We start from the raw sequence: 20861 nt of genomic DNA, 5'->3' as shown, positions 1-20861 counted from the left end.
GAGATTGTGCGGCAGCTACCCACTTGTAAGGCCCCAGGTGCAGATGGGTTCCCCAGTGAATTTTATAAAGCGTATGGGGAGGAGGTGCTCCCGCCCATGCTGGAGATGTTTAATGAAGCGTTCGAGGTGGGGCGGCTGCCGGAATCACTCAGGGAGGCGATTATAGTACCGCTCCCCAAACCCAATAAACCGGGGCATGACTGTAGCTCCTACCGGCCCCTGTCGATGCTGAACCAGGACAGCAAGATCCTGACAGCGGTCCTGGCGGCCAGAATGCGGAGGGTAATAGGCAAGCTGATCCATCCTGACCAGACGGGCTATGTCCCGAACAGGAATATTACTCACAATCACAGGCGCCTTCACAGGGTGGTGGAATGGGGGGGCAGTGAGGACAGCGAAATGGCAATAGTGGCGCTGGACGCGGTTAAAGCGTTCGACTCCGTCCGATGGCCATGGCTGCAGGCGGCTTTGGGGCAGTTCGGACTGGGACCATGCTACATGAGGTGGGCCGAGTTATTATATAGTGCGCCTCTGGCTAGGGTCCGTACGGGTGCAGTAGTGTCAGATAGATGACAGTTAGGCAGAGGTACCAGGCAAGGATGTCCTTGGTCCCCAATGTTGTACATACTGGCCCTCGAACCCTTAGCAGTTTACCTCCGGCAGCAGTATGATCCGGTGGGCATAGAGGTGGGAGGAGAGTGCCATCTTATATCCCTGTATGCAGACGACATGCTGTTATACCTGAAACATCCAGAAGAGAATTTGCAGTATATCTTGGAGGTATTGGAGAGGTACGCCTGGTTGTCCGGCATAGCGGTTAACCCTCAGAAATCCGTATTATTCCCGCTGGGCAGTTATGTGGGGATACCGGCGGAGAGGTTGCAGGTGCTGCGGATTCCGTGGGCAACGAGCTCCTTCCGGTACTTGGGCATTGACGTGTATCACACGACCGAGGAAGAACACAAGTATAACACTGAACTAGCTGTGGGAAAGATTGAGAGGTGCATGAGGTTCTGGGAAAGATTGCCTTTAGCTATGATGGGTCGCGGAGCTATGCTTAAAATGGTGGTGCTGCCCAGACTCCTGCATTACTTTAATAACATCCCGTACATGATACCTAGGAAGTTTTTCGCTAGGTTACATAGCGTGTGTAGGAATTTCCTGTGGCACGGCACGCGCAACAGGGTCGCATTATGGAAATTACAGAACTCTTACGAGAAAGGTGGCGTGAAGCTGCCGAACTTTGAGGCCTATTATATTGCGGCGCAACTGCAATATGTGGCCAGGTGGCTTTCAGATGAAGAGACCCCCGAACATAGGCTGCTAGGGAAAGACTGTTCCCCCTTCTATCTGCGGGAGGTGATTTGGGTGACTGGCTCATGGATGAGAGAGCGTCCTAAGATGCTAGCTCTTGGCAGGAATATATGGCGGCGTGCCTGTCGGATGATGGGTGACCCCTTGCTGTGTATGCCGCAGTTCCCTCTGATCGCCCTGGCAAAGGAGGACGGGCAGCTGAGAACTATTATCCAGACGTATTGGGAGTCAGTGGGATTGATCACTATGGGCGACATCTGGCAGGATGGGACCCTGATGGAGTTCGATGAACTGGAGGCAGGGTCGGGACTACACAGGGGTCAATATGTAACATATCATAGGGTGGTCCGGGAGGTCCGGAGCACGTGGCCCGAAACTACTTTGGCCGATGAACCGGATGCCACGCTGGAGACGATGTATGACGCATCAGAGGGTGGACACGAGGTCTCTAGGTTGTACGAGATGTTGATGACGAAGGTTGGGAAGGATTTGGGGCACCTTAGACTGGAGTGGGAAGCAGAGATGGGGCCCCCGATGTCGGATGGGATGTGGGAGCGCGCCCTGGGGTACCACAAAAAGGTATCGAGGAACGCCAGGTTCAAGCAGATACAGCTCTATATTACGCACAGGGCATATATGACCCCCCTTAGAATTTCCAAATTCCTAGGTAGTGGGCGCCAGGCGTGCCCCAAGTGTAACGAAGAGAATGCGGACATGATACACATGTTCTGGGCGTGCCCAGTGATTGCAATTTACTGGGGTGAAGTGGCGCGGAGGCTGGCAGGGAGGGGTATTACACTTAAGGTGGATTCGGCTTGGGCTTGTCTGCTAGGAGGGTATCCCAGGGCGCGTAAGCTTCGACATGTTGAAAAACTTAAAGATCTGGCCTATGTGCTTGTCAAACGTAGGATAGCCATGGAGTGGAAGAAATGTCACAAGCCGCGAGTGGAGGTCTGGTGGCGGGATCTCCAAAAATGGGCGGATGCCGAAACGACAGCGTGGCAAGATGGCAGTATGGCAGGGGATGGGGAAGAAATAGGCTCTCTCACGGCATGGAAGTTGTTGTTAGCTGAGCTGTTTGGTGCGGGATCAGCCTCGGCTGGACTTGAGAGCGATGAGGCCCCACCGCACGGAACGGACACTGAGGGCGGACACTCTACAGGCTCATAGGGGGGAGGGACGGGGATTGCAGTGCCTTACTTTTTGTTTGTTTGGTTTTGTTGTTTGAAGTGTTTTATTTATGTTTTGTTGTAATGTTGTGTGGTTGAGATAAAATAAAAATATATTTAAAAAAAAAAACTATTAAGAGGAATTAATAACCTTAAAACATATTATTTTTTATTAATTACAGATTAAATATATGGTTTCCAGAGTTCGAAGAGAGTTTGGGGCACCCATTACCTTTGGCGACCAAAATGCTTCAAGTGCGAAAGATGGCTACATAGAATGCACTTCCTTTGAAGATAAGAAGTACACTATAAGAATCAAGGAGCGAGATATGGGTACCCAAGTTGTTGCACAAACAAAGGATTCGAGTACTCAAACCAGGTGGTAAGTATGAGGCTTATTTTACTCTTTAATCTACATGTTTGTACCTGGATTAAAATGAATGTAGTTCTCCTATCATCTCGGACCTGCATCAAATTTGTAAAGCCACAAATAGAGCGCAGTGGAGTTTCTTAGAAGTGCTTCCATCCCCTTGTCGTACATAACCATTGGCATTAAATATGGAAGATTACCCCTGGCATACCTCTATGAAGCAACAGTGGGAGTCTCTCCAACAGAGCTAATAGGACCACGATATGTTGTATGTTAGGTCTTTGCTGGGATGTTTTTTTCTTTTTCATATGGTTTCTCAAGGTGCCTATTCCAAAACTGTGTATGTCGGCAACGTCGGGAGAAAGAGAGAAATAGGGAGAGGAAGGTGTTTTGATGAGCGAACTCAGACCTGGATAAAATGGCACTTTGTGTTACAAGTCGGTCCCAAGAAGAAGGACTACACAGGGACACTTCTCACTGGTCTATACGTATTTTATTAATTTAACAACTTGCCTCTTCCTCCCTTGAGGCCTCTTCTCTTGGTTCCCTGTCACAGTGCCTCTTAAAGGGCACTCACCATTTCCCTCGCAACACTTTGTTGGCAAGAAATACGTAGGTAATTCTGATTTCGCCTGCATTTGATCTTCCCTAGCGGCTCATGCTGTTAAATATTCCTCGTCATCAGGCTGGCATTCCTTGGTAACAATTAAGTAGCTTCAAAGAAATACAAAACTGCACTACCTTCAGGCATCTTTTAGACTCCTTCTTAGGCCATTTATCATTTATCCAGTAGGCAGTGCCTCCCTTAGGGCCACCCCTGCAGGCTATCTTCAGATTTTCCACTGCACATTTAGAGTTAATAATAATGATGTGTTATTTATATGGCGCTTTCACCAAATATCACTATGCATACAACATCACTCAACCGAATTTGGTAAGTCAATTATAGACTTTGGATGGATGAAAGGCGGAGTTGACCTTGCCCGGGATTCGAACCTGTGACCTGCAGACCACACACAGATCGCAGCAGCAAGCGTACAACCCGCTGAGCTATTTTACTGGGAGTTCTCTTTAAGGTCCGCTGACAGGGTCCACATGATAATATCCGAAATTAGAGTTTTGTTCCTGAAACAGGTGTCCCCATTGTGGATGATCAAGTCTCTCTTGGGTATGTTGTCTTGGCTCATCGGCTTATCAGGAACTTCAGGCTTCATATGCGCCCCCTGCAAGCGTTTCGGGACACCCATTGGAATCATGTTTCTTGCCACTGGGACGTCAAGCTCTCTATGTCCAGTGCTTTCTGCGATGCTCTTTTCCTGTGGGCAAGCAGTTACACCCTTACCAACAGTGCACCTTTCTTAGCCCCATATCATCAATTGGCTATCATGACGGGTGCCTGCATAGGTGGCTGGGGAGCCCATATTGACAAACTTCATGCCAGAAGCCCTTGGTTGACAAAGGAAAAATCACTACATATCAATAATAGAGTTCAGGGCCATGTTTTGGGACCTCAAGTATTTCCTTCCCCAGAAGCAAGAACAGGTGGATTGTGTGTTCATGGACAACACTCCCATAGTGTTCAACATCTGACAACAAGGAGGAACCAGATCTAGGATTCTATCCTCCGAAAGCACAAGCACTCTGTAAATGGGCTGGAGACAAAGGAATGATTTTGCTCTCCTTTTCACCTTACAAGCATGCACAACCCAGTGGCCGATTCTCTCAACAGGAAGCTCCGCTCCTCCCAGGAGTTTGGGGCCTCTGCAGAGCCAAATGGACGTTGGCATCTGGATGTGGTGAAGGCCAGACATACACCTGTTCGCCACAAGGAACAACTCCAAATGTGATTTGTTCACCAGCAGGTTACCTCAGCAGGCCAGTCTCTGGGACGCTATCATGTTTCCATGATCAGCAGGTCCCCTTATGCCTTTCCACTGTTTCTTCTCATCCCTAGAGACCTCCACACATTCAAACAGTTGTTAAGATAGATACTTGTGTCACCGGCATGTTCGAGACAATCACTTACGTGCCTTTGCACAACCTACTCTTTAGGGAAAGGGGCAAGGTTATCCTCCATGACCCCTCCTCTCTCAATCTAAATGCTTGGCTCCTATGTCCCTAGAGTTCGGTCACATCGACATGCCACAAGACCATATTCTACCATACTTAGGGGCCATCAGAAGTTGGGCGATATCCCGGCAGTAAATGCACTGGGATACTGCCCAACATTAATAGCGTTACAGTTGGACCCAATGGGGTATATTATTTGTTGTCTTTGTACCTCCTGGTATTGGCAATTGTTTCTTTAAGGCTTCCATCTCCAGGTGTCGATTCCTTGTATTGCTTTCTGCCATAAGCAAGCTAACAGATTGCTTCCTGTCGTGTGTGCCAGTTTGTGGAAAGTGCCTCCAAAAGTTGAGATAGGTGGCCACACAATAGCAGGAACTTGTTATTTTGTGGGCATAAGTAGGTCTTTGTTGTCAGCATATGGGACAGGCATCGTACAGAAGGGCAGAGGAAAAACGTCATTGTAGCCGACGAGCAGAGGAGGGAATTGGAAAATGAAGGTTGGTGAAAAGGGGAGTGTGTGCCCAGTGGCTTGCAGGGTAGTGGAGTCACAGTGAAGAGACTGGAAAGCGAGAGTGCCTCAAGCAAGCTGCTGCTAGGCAGACAGCATGCAGGTGTACCATGGAAAAAGTAGTGAGAGGGAACTATTGATTGGACGGCTGGTGGAAATGGAAGACGGTACGGTGGCAAATAGGCAGTGGGTGAACGGGAGTAGCGCAACTGAGTAAGGAGAGCAAAGGACGCCTAGAGTAGTGTCCAGAATCCTGCAAAACAGCAGGAACCATGGCTATACCAGCAATTGCTGTCCAGAATCCACGGATCCTGATAGTTCACAGAATCCTATAGTTCTATTCCAGGTTCTAAGTATTATTATTTTGTGATAGTTTGTCCTGCCTTGTTTTCTTCCATTACTGTCTACTCGTTGTGCATCACTTAAGACCCATGGTGTTTTGTAGTGTTATGATTTCATATCTATTTAATTTGTGTGTTTTTGTTTGGAATTGCTATAGGATCTGCATAGTACTGTAAAGAAAAAGGGGTAGTATAAAACAGAAATAATACAGGCTTGAGAACCTGAGTGAAATCACAGATCATTTTAAAAAGTTGTGGTTTTGAAGCATTGCTATAGGAAGCGTGGTGCCTATTGGGTCCATGAAAGAGGATGAGTAGGGTTTCAGTTGAGTCAAACGTGTGGAGTATCATGTTTTCTCAGGTACAATGTTACAGGCTACATTTAACGATAGTTTTCGGTGTTCCATGCCTATCATCCCCAATTCATTTGGGCTCATTACCTACTTTAATTATAACCCTAAAAGAATATTGAGGTATAAGCGAACCCATTCACAATTACCTACTTTGAATGTTCAAGTTGCCTAACTTTAATCTAACCTCACAATCCGCCCATGATTTGTTTTTTTGTCATTTAAGGGATTTGTTCACTAAGATCAGAACTTCACATTTCTATCCTGTTTCTTTGAAAGTAAATTTTTTTTGTGCAATATCTCTTTATTAACCTGTCTTTGTATTGGATATTGTTTTCAGTTCATATTCCTTAATTTTGAAATACACCAACCACTAAACCGGGTCCTCAAAAATTCTGTCAATGCTCTCACGGTGCCGGGCAATGCTACTCACATCCCAGAGTGCTGCACAAGTGTTACATGACATCAGCTGTAACTGATACCAAACTAGGGTGTAAAAGGCACCGCTTGACGGACTCCAACCATTCCTTTCATTAAGATACAATTTCAGGATATTGGTACATTACGTTGTTAGACTCCAATGGGCGCATACATTTGATTTATTTTATTTGTATTCTTTTCTATTTTCGCCAAAATTAACAAAAGGTCTTCTGGGTTCAATTCTTCTTTACAGACAATGTAAAAGATGAACGCATAGCCCATGACTGCTGTTATGGGTGCTTATTGGTCTGTCATGAGAGTAATAACTGTACATTTGTCACTGCCTGACATGAAAGACCAGGTGGATTAAGGAGAGAGACATTTACATGGCCTAGTCAAAATTACAAGCACAAACTTTCACGTTTGATGCACTTTAAGGTGAGAGACTTTGAACAGAGTCATTTCCAAGGCTGGTGTCAAAGGAAAAGTACCTGAAATAGTCTAAGCCTGGGAGAGGGTCCAGATTTTCAAATTATGGACATTACAGCAAAAGATAAAGTTCTCAATTTTCACTCTAACCACTGTTGTAATACTTTAATGACATGATTACAAATCTTACTGTGGAGGAATTATGGTCAGTAATGTGGCATGGAAGCACTGGTGTCTCTGGTGGTAATGACATACTTGTATTTTTTATTTATTTAAGACTATGAACTTGGGACCATCCTATGAAAATATTCTTTGTAGTTAAAGAACATAAATGTTATATAGGACTAACCCCTACCGTATCAGTGTGGGTCTGGGGCACCAGCCCCGTTCAGCTCAACATTGTTGAATGCGTCAAAGAAGTCATTGGCTCTTTGCCTGAGGCCGCTTCTTGGAAGGCATATGTGGTGTGTGACAGGTCCAGGGTTAGGACCCTGCCCGGGATGGGGGGGGGGACCCTTCTCAACCTGGGGCAAGAGGCTTACTAAATCCACAGCTAGAACTAGCCCTGCTCCAGAGATGGGAAATGGGAGTTGGGGGGGGGAAAGGGGAAGAGGGCTCTAGTGTCCGTAGAATCCCCCAGCCCCCGATGCTGAACATGTCAATCCTAAAACCACTCGTTCTCTCCTATTGCCTCCCAACGAGAAAAACATAACTGGAAACCATCAAAGGGAAAACCAACAGAACGACCGTCCAGATGAACAGCAATCCCTCATCACATCCCAATAGCCAACCGCAACCTAGGAAACCAGAAACCTTAACCCAGCTGGAGAAAAATGAACTTTTTAAAAAAAAATTTAAATATGTTTATTTTAAACCAATCCACAGGTGACAAAAGTGTACAGAACATGCAAAACGTTTTATATATATAACCCCCGTTTCTCCCCCTTCCGTCCAAAGGAAATACATCAGAGTTTCATATGTCTATGCCCTCTGATTCAGCCCTGGTCCCCTTGCCCCCCTGATTCTGTCCTCCCACCTCGTGTCCCGAGACTTCTGCCCTAAGGGGGTCCCTCTCCGCGCCAAGGCCCCTCTTGACCTCAGGAGGTTTATAAGATGGGGCCAGGAAGTTCTGATCATAGTCCAGGAAGGGGGCCCAAATGTTCAAGAAACGATGTAGGAGCCTTGCTCTGGCTGCCAACACCTTTTCCACAATCAGAATGTCCCACATCTTCACCCACCAGAGAGACATAAATGGCCCTTCCGTTGTTTTCCAGGTGCGGCTGTGATTCTCCTGGCAAACAGAAACTGGGTCAGTAGCTTGGCTCTCTTTCCAGATTCTGGGTAAACCCCGGTGACCGGGGCCCCCAAGAGGACAGGTTCTGACTCCAATGGAATCGCCACTTGAGTAATGTTGCCGATGATGGCTAGGCATTGTTTCCAGAAAGATTTTACCTTTGGGCACGACCACCACATGCGGAAGTAGGAGCCCGGCTGTCTGCAGAGTTGCCAGCAAGAGGGATCCAGGGCCCGGTTCATACGGTGGAGCCTTAGAGGGGGGTAGTACCAGCGCAAAATAATTTTATATGCACATTCTCTGTTGGTGATGCAGAAGGACGAAGAATGCATCCGCGTCCAGATGTCAATCCACGCCTGATCCTCAAGGGGGTGTCCCAAGTCTGCCTCCTATTGCACCATATGTGGGGCCCTTGTGGAAAGAAAGTCTTCCTGTAGGCGTTTATATAGGGTGGAGATCTTCCCCCGTGGAGGGAGATCCTGTAGGGTCAGCTCGAGGGAAGTAGGGGTGCATGTCGCCGCTTGAAGACTTTGAGGGTGGGAGCACCAGTGGCGGAGTTGAATGTAGGGGAATCTATCAGTTTCCCTGAGTTGAAAGGCCGCCTTACATTGCTCAAAGGTGCGAGGTTGGCCCCCCTCGAAGAGTTGCCCCAGAGTTTCAAGACTCCCCGCAATCCAGTTTTTAATGTTCTAGGGCTGAGCCCCAGGGGAGAATGCCGGGTTATGGAAAATTGGGGAAGAGGGACTCTAACCCCTTGGGATACCTTTGTGTTTCAAGGCCCAGTCCCATATGCAAAGGGGATGTTTGGTGGAGGATAGCAGTTTATCCCATCGCTGACGTAGTGGGGGCGAGATGTGTGGAAGGAAGCGCAGGGGTAGAGACAAGCGAGATTGTTCTGCCTCCACACATCTAGGGTGCTGAGAGGCCATAAGCCAAACATGGGTGTGAGCTAAATGTGCCACCCCTTGGTACCCCCGCAGATCAGGGACCCCTAGCCCGCCCAAGTTGGCATTGCCCATCATTGTTTTCTGGGAAATTCTAGCCTTCTTACCCCTCCAGATTAACTGAAGTACCCTCCTTTGCAGGCGGCGGAGCGCGGGACCGCGGCGGGAGGAGCATTCGTATAGGAACCAGGGCTGTAATGCGCCCCATAAGTGAGATCTCTTGTGATGACCAGCGATCCAGGTCATTCACGAGTTCTTCCAAAAGTGGGGGAAATTTACGAGGTAAACTTCCCCCAGGCGCGCGGGGATATGGACCCCTAGGTAGGGAATCATTTTTTCGTTTCATTGGATGGGGCTGAGAGAGTTGAGGGATTCCCGCTCACCTGGCTCCAAGCCTATCCCCAGGGCTACGGATTTATCAAAATTAATGGTGAATTCTGTTTCCCTCCCGAAACTGTCAATTTCAGAGAGAGCATGTCCCGACGAGGTACCAATCTCTGTGATGGTTAGCAGAACATCATCTGCGTAGAGGGCCATTTTGTGCTGGGAGGAGCCAATTTGTAGGCCCTTAATTTTAGTCTTTAGTCTGATTCTCTGAGCAAAGGGCTCCATAACCATTGCAAATAGGAGCAGGGATAAAGGACATCCTTGCTTGGTTCCACAGGTTAGGGGAATTGGGCTAGAAAGGGAGCCATTAACCCTGAGGAGTGTTTTCGGGGATTTATAGTTGGCCAGGGCCATTTTTTGGAAGGCCTGTCTGAAGCGGAATGCCTCTAGGGTGAGGCGCATGAAGGCCCAATTGACTTTGTCAAATGCTTTGGTGGCATCCAGGGCCAGGGGCGCCAGCTTCCACAGGTTTTGGGAGGAGATGTCCATTAAATTCAGGGCTCCGTGGATATTATCCCCTGTGGACCGGTTTTTAATGAAGCCGGTTTGGTTAGGGTTGATTATTTCAGGCAATACGTTTGTCGGGCGGTTTGCAAGGATTTTGGAGTAGATATTTGCGTCTATGTTCAGGAGAGAAATGGGTCTATAGCAGGTATTGTCCCTGGGGTCTTTGCCCAGCTTGAGTGGAAGAATGGTGATGGATTCCTGCATAGAATGGGTCACAGAGCCTGATTCACAGAAGGAGTCAAAGAGCGTGACAAGGGAGGGGGTCAGCTGGGGCCTGAAGACCTTATGGAGCTTGGTAGAGTATCCGTCAGGGCCAGGGGCTCGAGACTTAAGGGATTTACTGGCAGCCACTACCGCCTCACCTTAAATCGCGGCGTCCATGCTCTCCTGGACCGAGTCTTTCAGCTGGGGAAGTGCCGCCCTGCGCAAGTATTCTTGTTGTTCGCCTTGGTCCCACGATGGCACGGTCATTACCTCCAACAGGTGAGCCGCGGCCAGATGCAGCTTCTCCAGGTCCGCGTATTGGACCACGCCGGAGCCCATTGATCGTGTTTCTCCTTTTTGCCTTGGCCAGCTTTGCCACCAAAAGTTTGTTTGCTTTTTTGTTTCTAGCGTAGTAGTATTGTTTGGCTTTAGCCAGTAGATGTTCTGTGTTTGCTGCATAGTGGGCTTCTAGCTTTTTCCGGGCGGCCTGTATGGCTGCTTGGGTTTTTGGGGACCAGCCTTTCCGCTTATGATTTGCTTCAACTTCTTGGACTTCCTCTTCGAGGGCCAGGCGGGCCTGTCATTTGCGCTTATGATATGCTGCTCCCTGCGCAATCAGCTCTCCCCGCATCACCGCCTTCATGACGTCCCAGGTGTTCGCTGGGGAGGTTTCTTCATTTGGGTTTTCTTTGAAAAAATTATGGATTTTTTGGCAATTGCATCTCTCAATGTCATCTCATTGAGCATGGGGTCATAGAGATTCCATCGGCGTTGCGGATTTGGGACTGGGTCTTGCACCTGAAGGAGTGTACATAGGAGTAAAAAGAGAAATCCGTCTCGGTGGGATGGAACACCTGCCATGAGTCCACCACGTCTAAGGTCCTGAAGTGGCAGAGGAGGCTGATAGCGAGTTTGAAATCTTTGGGGGTGGGAGGGTGTGATCTATCCCTTGTCTGGTTAGGAACCCCGTTAAAATCCCCTCCGATGGGGGGGCGCTGTTGAGCGCCGAACAAGATGGCCGCTTGAATGTGACTCTCCGCGGCAGGCAGGTCACAGGATCCTTTTTGCGGCACCTTCTTGCATCTATACCCAACTTCCGAGGGCACGACTCGATTGCGGATGATCCGGGCTTCATCTGGCCCGAACCCCGACGTGAAACGGTGTCGGGGACCCTGAGATCCCGACATCTCTAAGCCCCTCCCCCACCAGCGAGGCGGCTTTGTGCCGGCGCCCAGCTCCGGCTGTGGGACGTGCCGGGCCTCTCTGCTCGCCGGTGCACCACTCGTTCCAGCGAGGATCCCCACCCACCCCTGCCGAGGCTCACTGATTGAGGAGGCCTCCCCCGGAGCCCTGACCCTGCATTCTTCTTTCGACCGCAGAAGGGCGGCACATATGGCTGCGGCCACGGCGCGATCCGACGCCGCCTCGGAGGGCGTCCTCAGCGCTGCCGCGGCCTGGCCCTTCCTGGACCGAGATCCTGCTCGCCGGGGGTGCCGACTGCTGGGGGCCCTTCCCCCCCACCCCCCCTCAAGGATACTTCGGTGAAGGGGTCGAGGTGCGGCGCACACCTGTACGCCTGGTGCCGCGTTCCCCCGCTGACATACACCGCAGGGCCCCGAGCCCAATAAGGTACGTGGTACGTGGTGCATGGAGGGGGGTACCGCCTCACTCCGCAGCCCGAGTGCTGGCGGTGCCCGCCTCTGTAACATAAGGGGCACACGTTGGACGCTGGCGCTTTCACCCAACACAGTCAGCTCTGCCCTGGATCTGCATCACCCGGGTGTCCCTCTGCTCCGTAGATTGGCCTGTAATCTGGTAATTGACTTGGGGTGCTCTGGGCCACGCCAGCCACCCACATCACACCTACTTTGGGGAGCCTCCTGGCCTGAGGAATCTCAGGGCTTGGTTCATCCCACATTGCTGCTTTTGAGCCTCAGCCTGTCCATTTCATCGGTAGGACACAGGGCCGGTTGGTGCTCTTCCCTACCCCTCCTACAGACTCGCTTGGACTACCATTTCTTGATCACGGCTCTCACAGCGGCCACTGCACACCACCACCTTTAGCCCCTGTGTCATCTACACCTGAACTCTCCGGACTGCGCCCTCCGCACCACTGGGGGCAGGCTGAACCTCTGCAGGCTGCATTGGCGGCCACAGGCCTCACATAAACGGGTCCACAGTCGCTGACCCCCCCCCCCCGGAAAATCACCTGCTCTACATCACGCCTTGCATCCTGCCCTGCGTGTCGCACGGCCTGAGGTCCCCACACCTCTCTTTCTTAAGCTGCTGGGATTCCCCCCTTACTCCATTGGAACTCTAACATCGCCAGGATGACCAAGGGGGCCGCAAAGAAACAGAGCTGCATCAATATGTTTGCGAAGACGCCGGTGAGATCACCAGAGGAAACCACCGAGCAGGCTCCCACGGCGTCATCATCCGCCACAGCTCCGGAGTCTCAAAACATGATGGACTTTATTCGGGAGGGCTTCACCGCACTCCACTCAAAACTAGATGACATGAACGGCACTATATCCTCAATCAAGGCCCATATTGAGAGGACGGATAGCCGGGTGGCGGAGGTCGAGACAAGGGTGGGCTCCGCTGAGGATGCATTGGGTGCCCTGCGCTCTGAGGTCGTCGCTCTTTCCAACCGAGTCCTCGACGTGGAAAAGAAAAACAAGGATTTGGAATCCCGATCAAGACGCAATAACCTCCGTATTATCAGCGTTCCCGAGAATGAGGTTCATGAATCAATGGAAGATTTCGTCGAACACACAGTACTGATGCTCCTCGATTCACCCAAACTTTCCCCGCAATTCTCCATAGAGCGTGCACACCGAGCCCTAACGGCTAAACCCAGGCCTGGCGTTCCTCCTCGGCCCATCATAGCCCATGTGCTGAATTTTCGTGACCGCGATGCCCTCCTCAGGGCCGCAAGGCTCAAGGGTGAACTCTTACTGGGTGGCGCAAGGATCCACCTTTACCCAGACTTCTCGATGGCCGTCCAGCATGAACACAAGACTTTCCTGGCGGTAAAGCGCAGGCTGCGTGATCACTCAATTAAATACGCCATGCTCTACCCCGCCAAACTTCGCATAGAACATGCCAACCGGGTGTTCTTCTTCACTCTTCCAGAAGAGGCCTCTAAGTTCCTGGACGAACATTTCCCAGGCTGATCCCCCCCTCTGTTCAAGGCCCTACAGCTACCCTTCAGCCCAGTCGGGGAGGGCCCAAGCCCGGCCACCTTCCTGTACTGGAGTCACACTGGTTTTCTATTCTGTAACCTGTTTAGATGGTTTACTGTTACGAATATGTGCCACGTCAACATGTGCAACATCTCCGCCCAAGTTACGTGCAAGCTCTCACTGTTGGCACCTTTTATTTCACTTGGACCTGCCGCTGCCCGGAGAGACGCGGCCCATCCGGCCTACAGGCCCCCAGGTGCTGATGCCTTTGGTTTGGTTTTGGTTGAGGGGTTTTGGGATTGCCATCCCTCTGTTTGGGGGAGGGATGTGGGTGGGGGTGGGACATGTTGGGGTTATGTTACAAAAAGCTTGGCGTTGGCAGCAATTACGGACCGCGAGGTGGTACTCAATGACTGTTACTGCAGGGCTGCTAAACTGGCCCATTGGTTATTGGTATTTTCTCTGATATAATCGCCCCCGCATCAATGGCTGGGAGCGACCTGACCTTTATGAGCTGGAATGTTCGGGGGTTGGGTAATTACAAAAAGATGAGGCAGCTACAGCTGCAGGCTGAGCGTCATGGATCCAAGGTTCTTTTCTTACAGGAGACACATGCCCGCACGGAACAGTGTATGAGATTTGCCAAATCATGGGGTCCCCACAGATTCTCCACTGATTTCTCTTCCCAAAGCCGTGGGGTCATGACCCTCATCCATAAGAGTCTCAAGTTCACTCTTATCTCCTCACACATAGACCCTCAAGGCAGATATGTACTGCTTCATGCTACGCTTCAAAATAAGGAGATAGTCCTGCTGAACATTTATGTTCCCAATATAGATGATCCAGATTTTTATGTACAGGTCACGTCCCTTCTCAATGGCTTCCCCCTTGTTCCCATCCTCTGGGGGGTGGGATTTTAACACAATTTTGGACCCTCGACAGATCTGGGTCCAAACCTCGTCAACTTTCTAGAGCAGCCCATGCTGCACTATTGTCCCTACCCCGTCTCGCCATGGTTGATGCATGGAGGTTCTTTTACCCGGATTCCCACGTTTATTCTTTCTACTCTTTGGTCCACGATTCTTATTCCCGTATTGACAGATGGGTGATCTCCAACGTACTAGTTAAGAATGTCATACAGCTAATGATTCTCCCCAGGACCCTGTCTGACCACTCTCCTGTGACTATCACCATAGATTGGAGGCCGGATCCCAGCCGTACTCAACGTTGGAGGCTGAAGCCTCTCTCCCTTCTGGACCCGGAGTTTTGTTCCGAACTCAAACTATCCATCGAGAAGTTCTTTGAGACAAACACAGGCTCGGTAACATCGCAGGCCATTCTATGGGAGTCCTTCAAGGTTTACATTAGAGGGATAGCGCTGTCGAAGGAGAACGGTGTCCTTAAGTCGATCCGCAGAAACCTCGCCGAGAGCGAATCTAAATTATCGACCCTTCATTCCACTCCAGGTACCCTGGCAGATATCGGGGTGGAGCTGGATACGTTCCGATCCCTTGCGGAGCGCGAACAAAAATTCTTGGATAACCCTGACATGGCGAGAAGATACAGGGAGGGCGAGCGCCCTGGCCGATTTCTGGCGAGACTTATTCGTCACGAGATGGGGTCCCCGCATATACTTGGGATTGAGAGACCTGACGGCTCTATGGCTGTCATCTCACAGGACATCAATACGGAATTCTTCACCTTCTATGAAACCCTATATTCCAACTCTGATGAGGTGCCAGCGGCGGAGATTGACTCCTTTCTCGATACCCTTCCTTTGTCGACTCTCTCTCCAGAGACCGCGGGTTCCCTTGATTCCCCACTTACGCTTGAGGAGCTCTCTGATGCGGTGGACTCCTTATCCTCGGGGAGGGCCCCTGGCTCGGATGGTATCCCAGTTGAATTTTATAAGCGCTATAACTACTATTGCTCCCTCACCTGATGGCTCTCTGGGAGGAATCGGTGGAAGCCAGTGTATTTCCCCCTTCACTTCGTGAAGCCACAATTACGGTATTACTTAAATCTGGTAAATCCCCCTCACAATGCGGTTCATACCGCCCGCTCTCACTTATAAATTGCGATGTCAAAATATACGCTAAGGCACTATCACTCCGGTTTGCTCCCTTCTTGCCATCTATCATCCATCCGGATCAGGGGGGCTTCATCCCCGGTCGCTCTACCTCTCGGAACCTAAGCCGTCTCTTTAATATAATTAACAGAATAAACCCCGAGACACATGCGGTAGCGGCCACGCTCGACATGCAAAAAGCGTTCCATTCGGTTTCATGGAGGTATTTGTGGCGGGTCCTCGAGAGCTGTAAATTTGGTCCCTCTTTTCTCTCCTGGGTTAGATTGCTCTACTCTGATCCTGTGGCTAGGGTCCGCACCGACGACCGCTGCTCCCCCCTCTTTGGGATCACCAGGGGGACGAGACAGGGATGCCCCTTCTTTCCCTTGATCTTCGCCATAGCAATAGAGCCCTTCGCTGATATGCTCCGCCAATTCCACGCACATAGAGGACTCCGCACGGCGGGCCAGGCGGACATAGTGTCCCTATATGATGATGATGCTCTGTTGTTTATACGCTCTCCCTCCATCAACTTACCCCCAATACTGGAAGACGTCATACATTTTGGCCGAATTTCGGGCCTTAAGGTAAATTGCTCGAAATCTACACTCTTCCCTCTTACAGAATGCACCCCCCCTCCTGACACCCAGGGGTTCACATGGGCCCAGTCTACTATCACCTACCTGGGTATCGAGATAACGCGCCATCAAGCGCTGCCTTTCAACGAGAACTACGAAAAGTATCTCACACATTTGTCATTTAGGGTTCTAGTCTGGGACAAACTCCCGATATCCCTCGCAGGCAGGATAGGTCTACTGAAAATGGTCGTGTTGCCCCAGTTACTCTACAAGTTCACCAATATCCCCCTGTGGCCAGGGGGGGTTTCTTCCGGGAACTGACCCGCACGGTCAATTTCTTCCTTTGGCATTCGGGTGCGGTCTGCCTTAAACTGGATACCTTGTCTACCCCTATGGCTTACGGGGGCTTTGGTGCCCCTGACGTCCTTAAATACTGGCTGGTATCCCAAATCCAATATACATCCTACTGGTTTAACGCAACGGACCCCCCCCCACATGTTAGACTCGAGAAACTTGCGGTCTGCGACTGTGACATTCGCTCCTTGGTGATACAACCCGCCCCTCTGGCGCTGGACTCACAGAGCCCGGTCGCCTGCACATCCCTGGCATTGGCAAAAACATGGAAATTGTCCGGTACTGCTTACACCTTCCATGGCAACCTCCCTCTCTGGAACTTCCTACCGGGGGTCCCACGGGTGCCACCGGCCATGGTCCGACGCTGGGCTGGGCGGGATATGAGTTGCTGCGCGATGTGTTTGATCAGGGTATATTTGTTGAATGGCCCGACCTCCCATTGTCCTTAAGGAGAGGCCAGTGTGTATGGCTCCAATATTCATCCCTTCGCAGGATCCTCAAACGTAATTATCAGATGTTCCCGGCTTTACCACCGGACGACCCTATCATCGAGGAACTCACCTCCCCCTCACCCACTAGAGATAAAATATCTAGACTATACACTATGCTGCAGTCCAGATCTATTCCAGAATTCACTAAATTGAGGCAGGCGTGGGAGGCGGACCTTGGTGTTGAAATGTCTGATGAGCGCTGGGCACACGTGTGTGAACGCATACGCCGGGTGTCTTTCAACTCCCGCTTCAAATTGATACAGTTTAAAGTCCTGCATAGGTTCCAGTACACCCCGATCAGATTGCACCGCATGTCCAGTGATCACCCCTCTAGCTGCCCTAGATGCCGCCTGGATGCTGCCGATTACATTCATATGATTTGGTCCTGTCCCCACCTTTCACAGTTTTGGGAGGCAGTCTGCTCGACGGTGTCTGCTATGCTCGACCACCTCATCAGTCCCTCCCTGGTGGTATGCCTCTTCCATGACTTCCTGGGCCTCCCCCGGAACTCCAAAAAACTAGCTGGCCTCTGCATGCTTCTCGCTGTACGATCCATCCTACTGTGCTGGCTTCGCCCCTCGCCTCCCACGCACGCCCAATGGCTAAGAGCGGTCACGTGGGCCTCGGACTCTGAGGAAGCCTGGTCTCACCTACAACCCACCCACTCTAGGCCCAGGAATATCTGGCTCAGATTCCGATCTTATATGTCAGACCTGAATACAACACCGGCCACATCTCCTCTAGCTGCCTCTCCCCACCGACCCGGGCTCTCGCCCCATCATAGCTTTCTGACATTTTGCGCATGTTATAAAAGTGCCCAATGGCTGTGTTCATTTGCGATGTAACTCCTGTATGCCTATACTGTGTATATTTGTATTCGTATTGTACTTGCCTGGCGATGTTCCCCTGTTTTTTGCTGCTACACTAAATGAATAAAAAGAAGTTTAAAAAAAAGTCCCCTCTGGTGAAAGTTTGGCCCTCCACAAAGGGGGGGAGCATTGCCGAAAGTCTCGTAAAAGATAGCTTGTCCTTCATTGGGGGCATACACCGAAATGAGTGAGTATAAATGTCCCAGCAGTAGGCATTTAACTGCTATGTAGCGACCCTCAGGGCACTGTTTAGTTTCCACGATTTGTGGGTTCAACCCTCTTGCAAAAAGGATCGCTGTTCCCCCTTTTTTGTTGCCGCCAGAGGCCAAGAATGGAAGCGGGAAGTGTCTGTTGCGAAGCCGCATGAAGTCCAATGGGAGGAGATGGGTCTCCTGCAATAAGAAAATTAACAAAGGGGGTCCTGGGAGTCCCTCTGCCAGACATTAGTCCTGGTTACGAGAAACTTAACCAGTGTCTTTAGCTCACAATCTTTCACAGAGATGAAATATCCCAAACATATCAGTCTTTGTCCTGCCCTGGGGCAGTCCAGCACCGAAATGCAATTCTCCTCTAAACAAGAGTACCAACAGCAAACTCAGACACGTGTTTAGGTCTGGTTGGACCTCATCAGTAGGGTGGAGCTGTGCCTTTCTAAGAATAGTGAGCAAGGGGTCCACGTCTGGATTCCTCTAGTAACTTAGGGTGAGACCCAAAGTTACTTAAATATGCAAATTAACAAAGGGGGTCCTGGGAGTCACTCTGCCAGACATTAGACCTGGTTACGAGAGACTTACCCAAGCGTCCCACGCCATTCCAGGGAGCCCCGGGAGCACAGGCGAGCTGATGTTCTCCAGCATGGGGTCTGGCATGGATTCACATGCTCATGAATAATCCCCGTCGTCAGGCTGGGAATCCTTGATAAAGAAAAAATCATTTTCAGTTTTGTTTCTGAACTGCTTTCTACTAATAACCAATCACTGGTATCAGGGTCATACTGCTCCCAGCCAATGACTGCCCTCTACCTAAGCCCCTCCTCTGGCAGCCATCTTCAGATTTTTACCGCACGTTCAAGTGTTGGGAGTCCTGGTGCTGTAGCTCTTGAGCTTTTCCTGCGTATTGCGTTTTTTCGAAGAGTTTACTCTCATTTATTTCGGTCAATTGAGCCTCAAGCTCCACCAATTCTACTTCTGATCAACGGGGACCCGTTTTGGATTTTCTACGCCCCTCAAGAGCAGATTTTCATCGAGTTTTCACTTCTTCGAGGATTCCGGAAGATCTTTGAGGCCTACCCCACGTGGTCATGGCCCAAGACAAAGGAGACACGACGCCTGTTGGATCCAAGCTGTTTAGGATCTGCCCTGGATGTGGATTACAGAATGTCTTCAAGGAAGAGGAGCACTCCTGGTGTCTCTAATGCCTTCACGATGACAAATTGCACGTGGAGAAGGACTGTGTGTTCTGTAAGAAAATGTCCGTCCGTGAAGGATCGTCGTACTCGACTCACCAACTGGCTAGAGGGGAAGAGCCCAGCAGCAGGTGAGAAGAAGAAGTCCGAGCAGTCTTCTAAGACCTTTGAGGGCGCTCCAGCGACGGGGGACCAACAAAAGGCTAAGCACTGTGAGTCCGCGGACAGCGGGAGCGCCGTTGGTTCGGGCTCCTCGGCTGCCAGGCAGGACGCAATGTTACCGACGCCATCATCCACGAGCCAACGCTCTGGCTCGGTGAAAAGGAAGTCGGAAGAACCCAGGTAAGCTTCAGGAGAAGCCCCGGTCAATTCCGACAGACAGCCAAGGGGGGGAGCAAGGCGAAGACCCTCCCCCCACGGTGAAGGCTCAAGGGTCGTGAAGGCCCAGATTCACCCGGCTAAGGCCTCGATTGAAGGAGTCGTGGCGGCCCTGGTGCAGCCTGTGGGGGCTTCCCCAGTGGAGACGACCTCTGGGCCTAGAGTTTCCCTGCCACCCAGGAGGGAAACATCTTTCCAGCCTATCGACAAGACCCCCTTGAAACCGTGGAATGGGAAAGAGTGGGTGGGGGCATGGTAGCCCTAACTGACAGTGATACCACCTCCGAGGATGAGCTGGCTGGCGTCAAAAAGATCCTGGACAAGAAATTTGAGGAGGCCAGAGCCTACGGGAGGGATCCCGATGAGGCGGACGTAGAGAGCAATGGTGGGGCCGATGAGGAACTGCAGACCGTCGAGGAAGCGTAAGAACCTGCGCCCCAGCCTTCGCTCCCGTCGCAACCGATGCCACAAGACAATTCGGGAGCAATATTGATAGCTTTGCAGACCCTGTGTACGGAGATAAGGACAAGGTTGCCCTTACCACCAGCCGACGATACTGCAATGCCTGGACCGTCTGGGAGCCCATCGAACAAGCGGAGGCGAGTGCATCCTCCACCTCCCTTCCAGCCTTCACCCCCATCCCCTCCTCCAAGGGACGAGACAGGGACGGAGACGGCGACGACGGGGACTGACGACGACTAACGGTGGTGACGACGGGACGGATCTCCCATCACCTCCTGCCCGGGCCTCCCCCCCACCCCACTAACGAAATTGGCTCCTTTCACGCCATGATCGCCAGGGCATGAGAGCTTTTCCAGCTATGTCCCGAAGAGCAGAAGAAAGAAGGGTTCCTCTACCAACGACAGGAGGCCAAGAGGAAGACCGTTCTCTCAGTCCCCTTACTGGACGACATCTGGGACAAAGGACTGTCTCTTCTGAAGAACCCGTCCACGGCCCCGGCAAAGAGGGACAGGTACGAGAAGAAGTACCGGGTCCCGAACTCTGCTCCTATGTGCCTCAAGGCACAGCTGTCCCCGGATTCGGTGGTCTCTGCAGCGGCCAAGAAGAAATCGGCAGGGGCGATGGCATCAATTTCCACTTCCCCGCCGGATGCCGAGGGGATGAAGCTGGATGCCATGGGATGACGAGTCATCTCGTCGGCAGCGACGACCATCAAGGCGGCCAACGCTCTCGCAATCGTGGCACGCTACGACAGGGAGCTGTGG

The 20861-nt window shown here is 51.0% G+C and overlaps 1 protein-coding gene across 1 annotated transcript in view; it reads left to right on the top strand.

Moving 5' to 3' along the window:
* DNAI3 (dynein axonemal intermediate chain 3) overlaps positions 1-20861 on the top strand; it is a 2012519-nt gene that overhangs the window by 621207 nt on the left and 1370451 nt on the right. Inside the window, exon 7 of the mRNA XM_069641699.1 lies at positions 2666-2865. Coding sequence (XP_069497800.1) covers positions 2666-2865 — 200 coding nt within the window. The remainder of the gene's footprint in view (positions 1-2665; positions 2866-20861) is intronic.

The sequence above is a fragment of the Ambystoma mexicanum genome, chromosome 1q (genome assembly GCF_040938575.1).
Source record: "Ambystoma mexicanum isolate Mex_15411 chromosome 1q, UKY_AmexF1_1, whole genome shotgun sequence".
Classification (NCBI taxonomy): domain Eukaryota; kingdom Metazoa; phylum Chordata; class Amphibia; order Caudata; family Ambystomatidae; genus Ambystoma; species Ambystoma mexicanum.
This window is presented reverse-complemented; position numbering and strand designations above follow the sequence as displayed.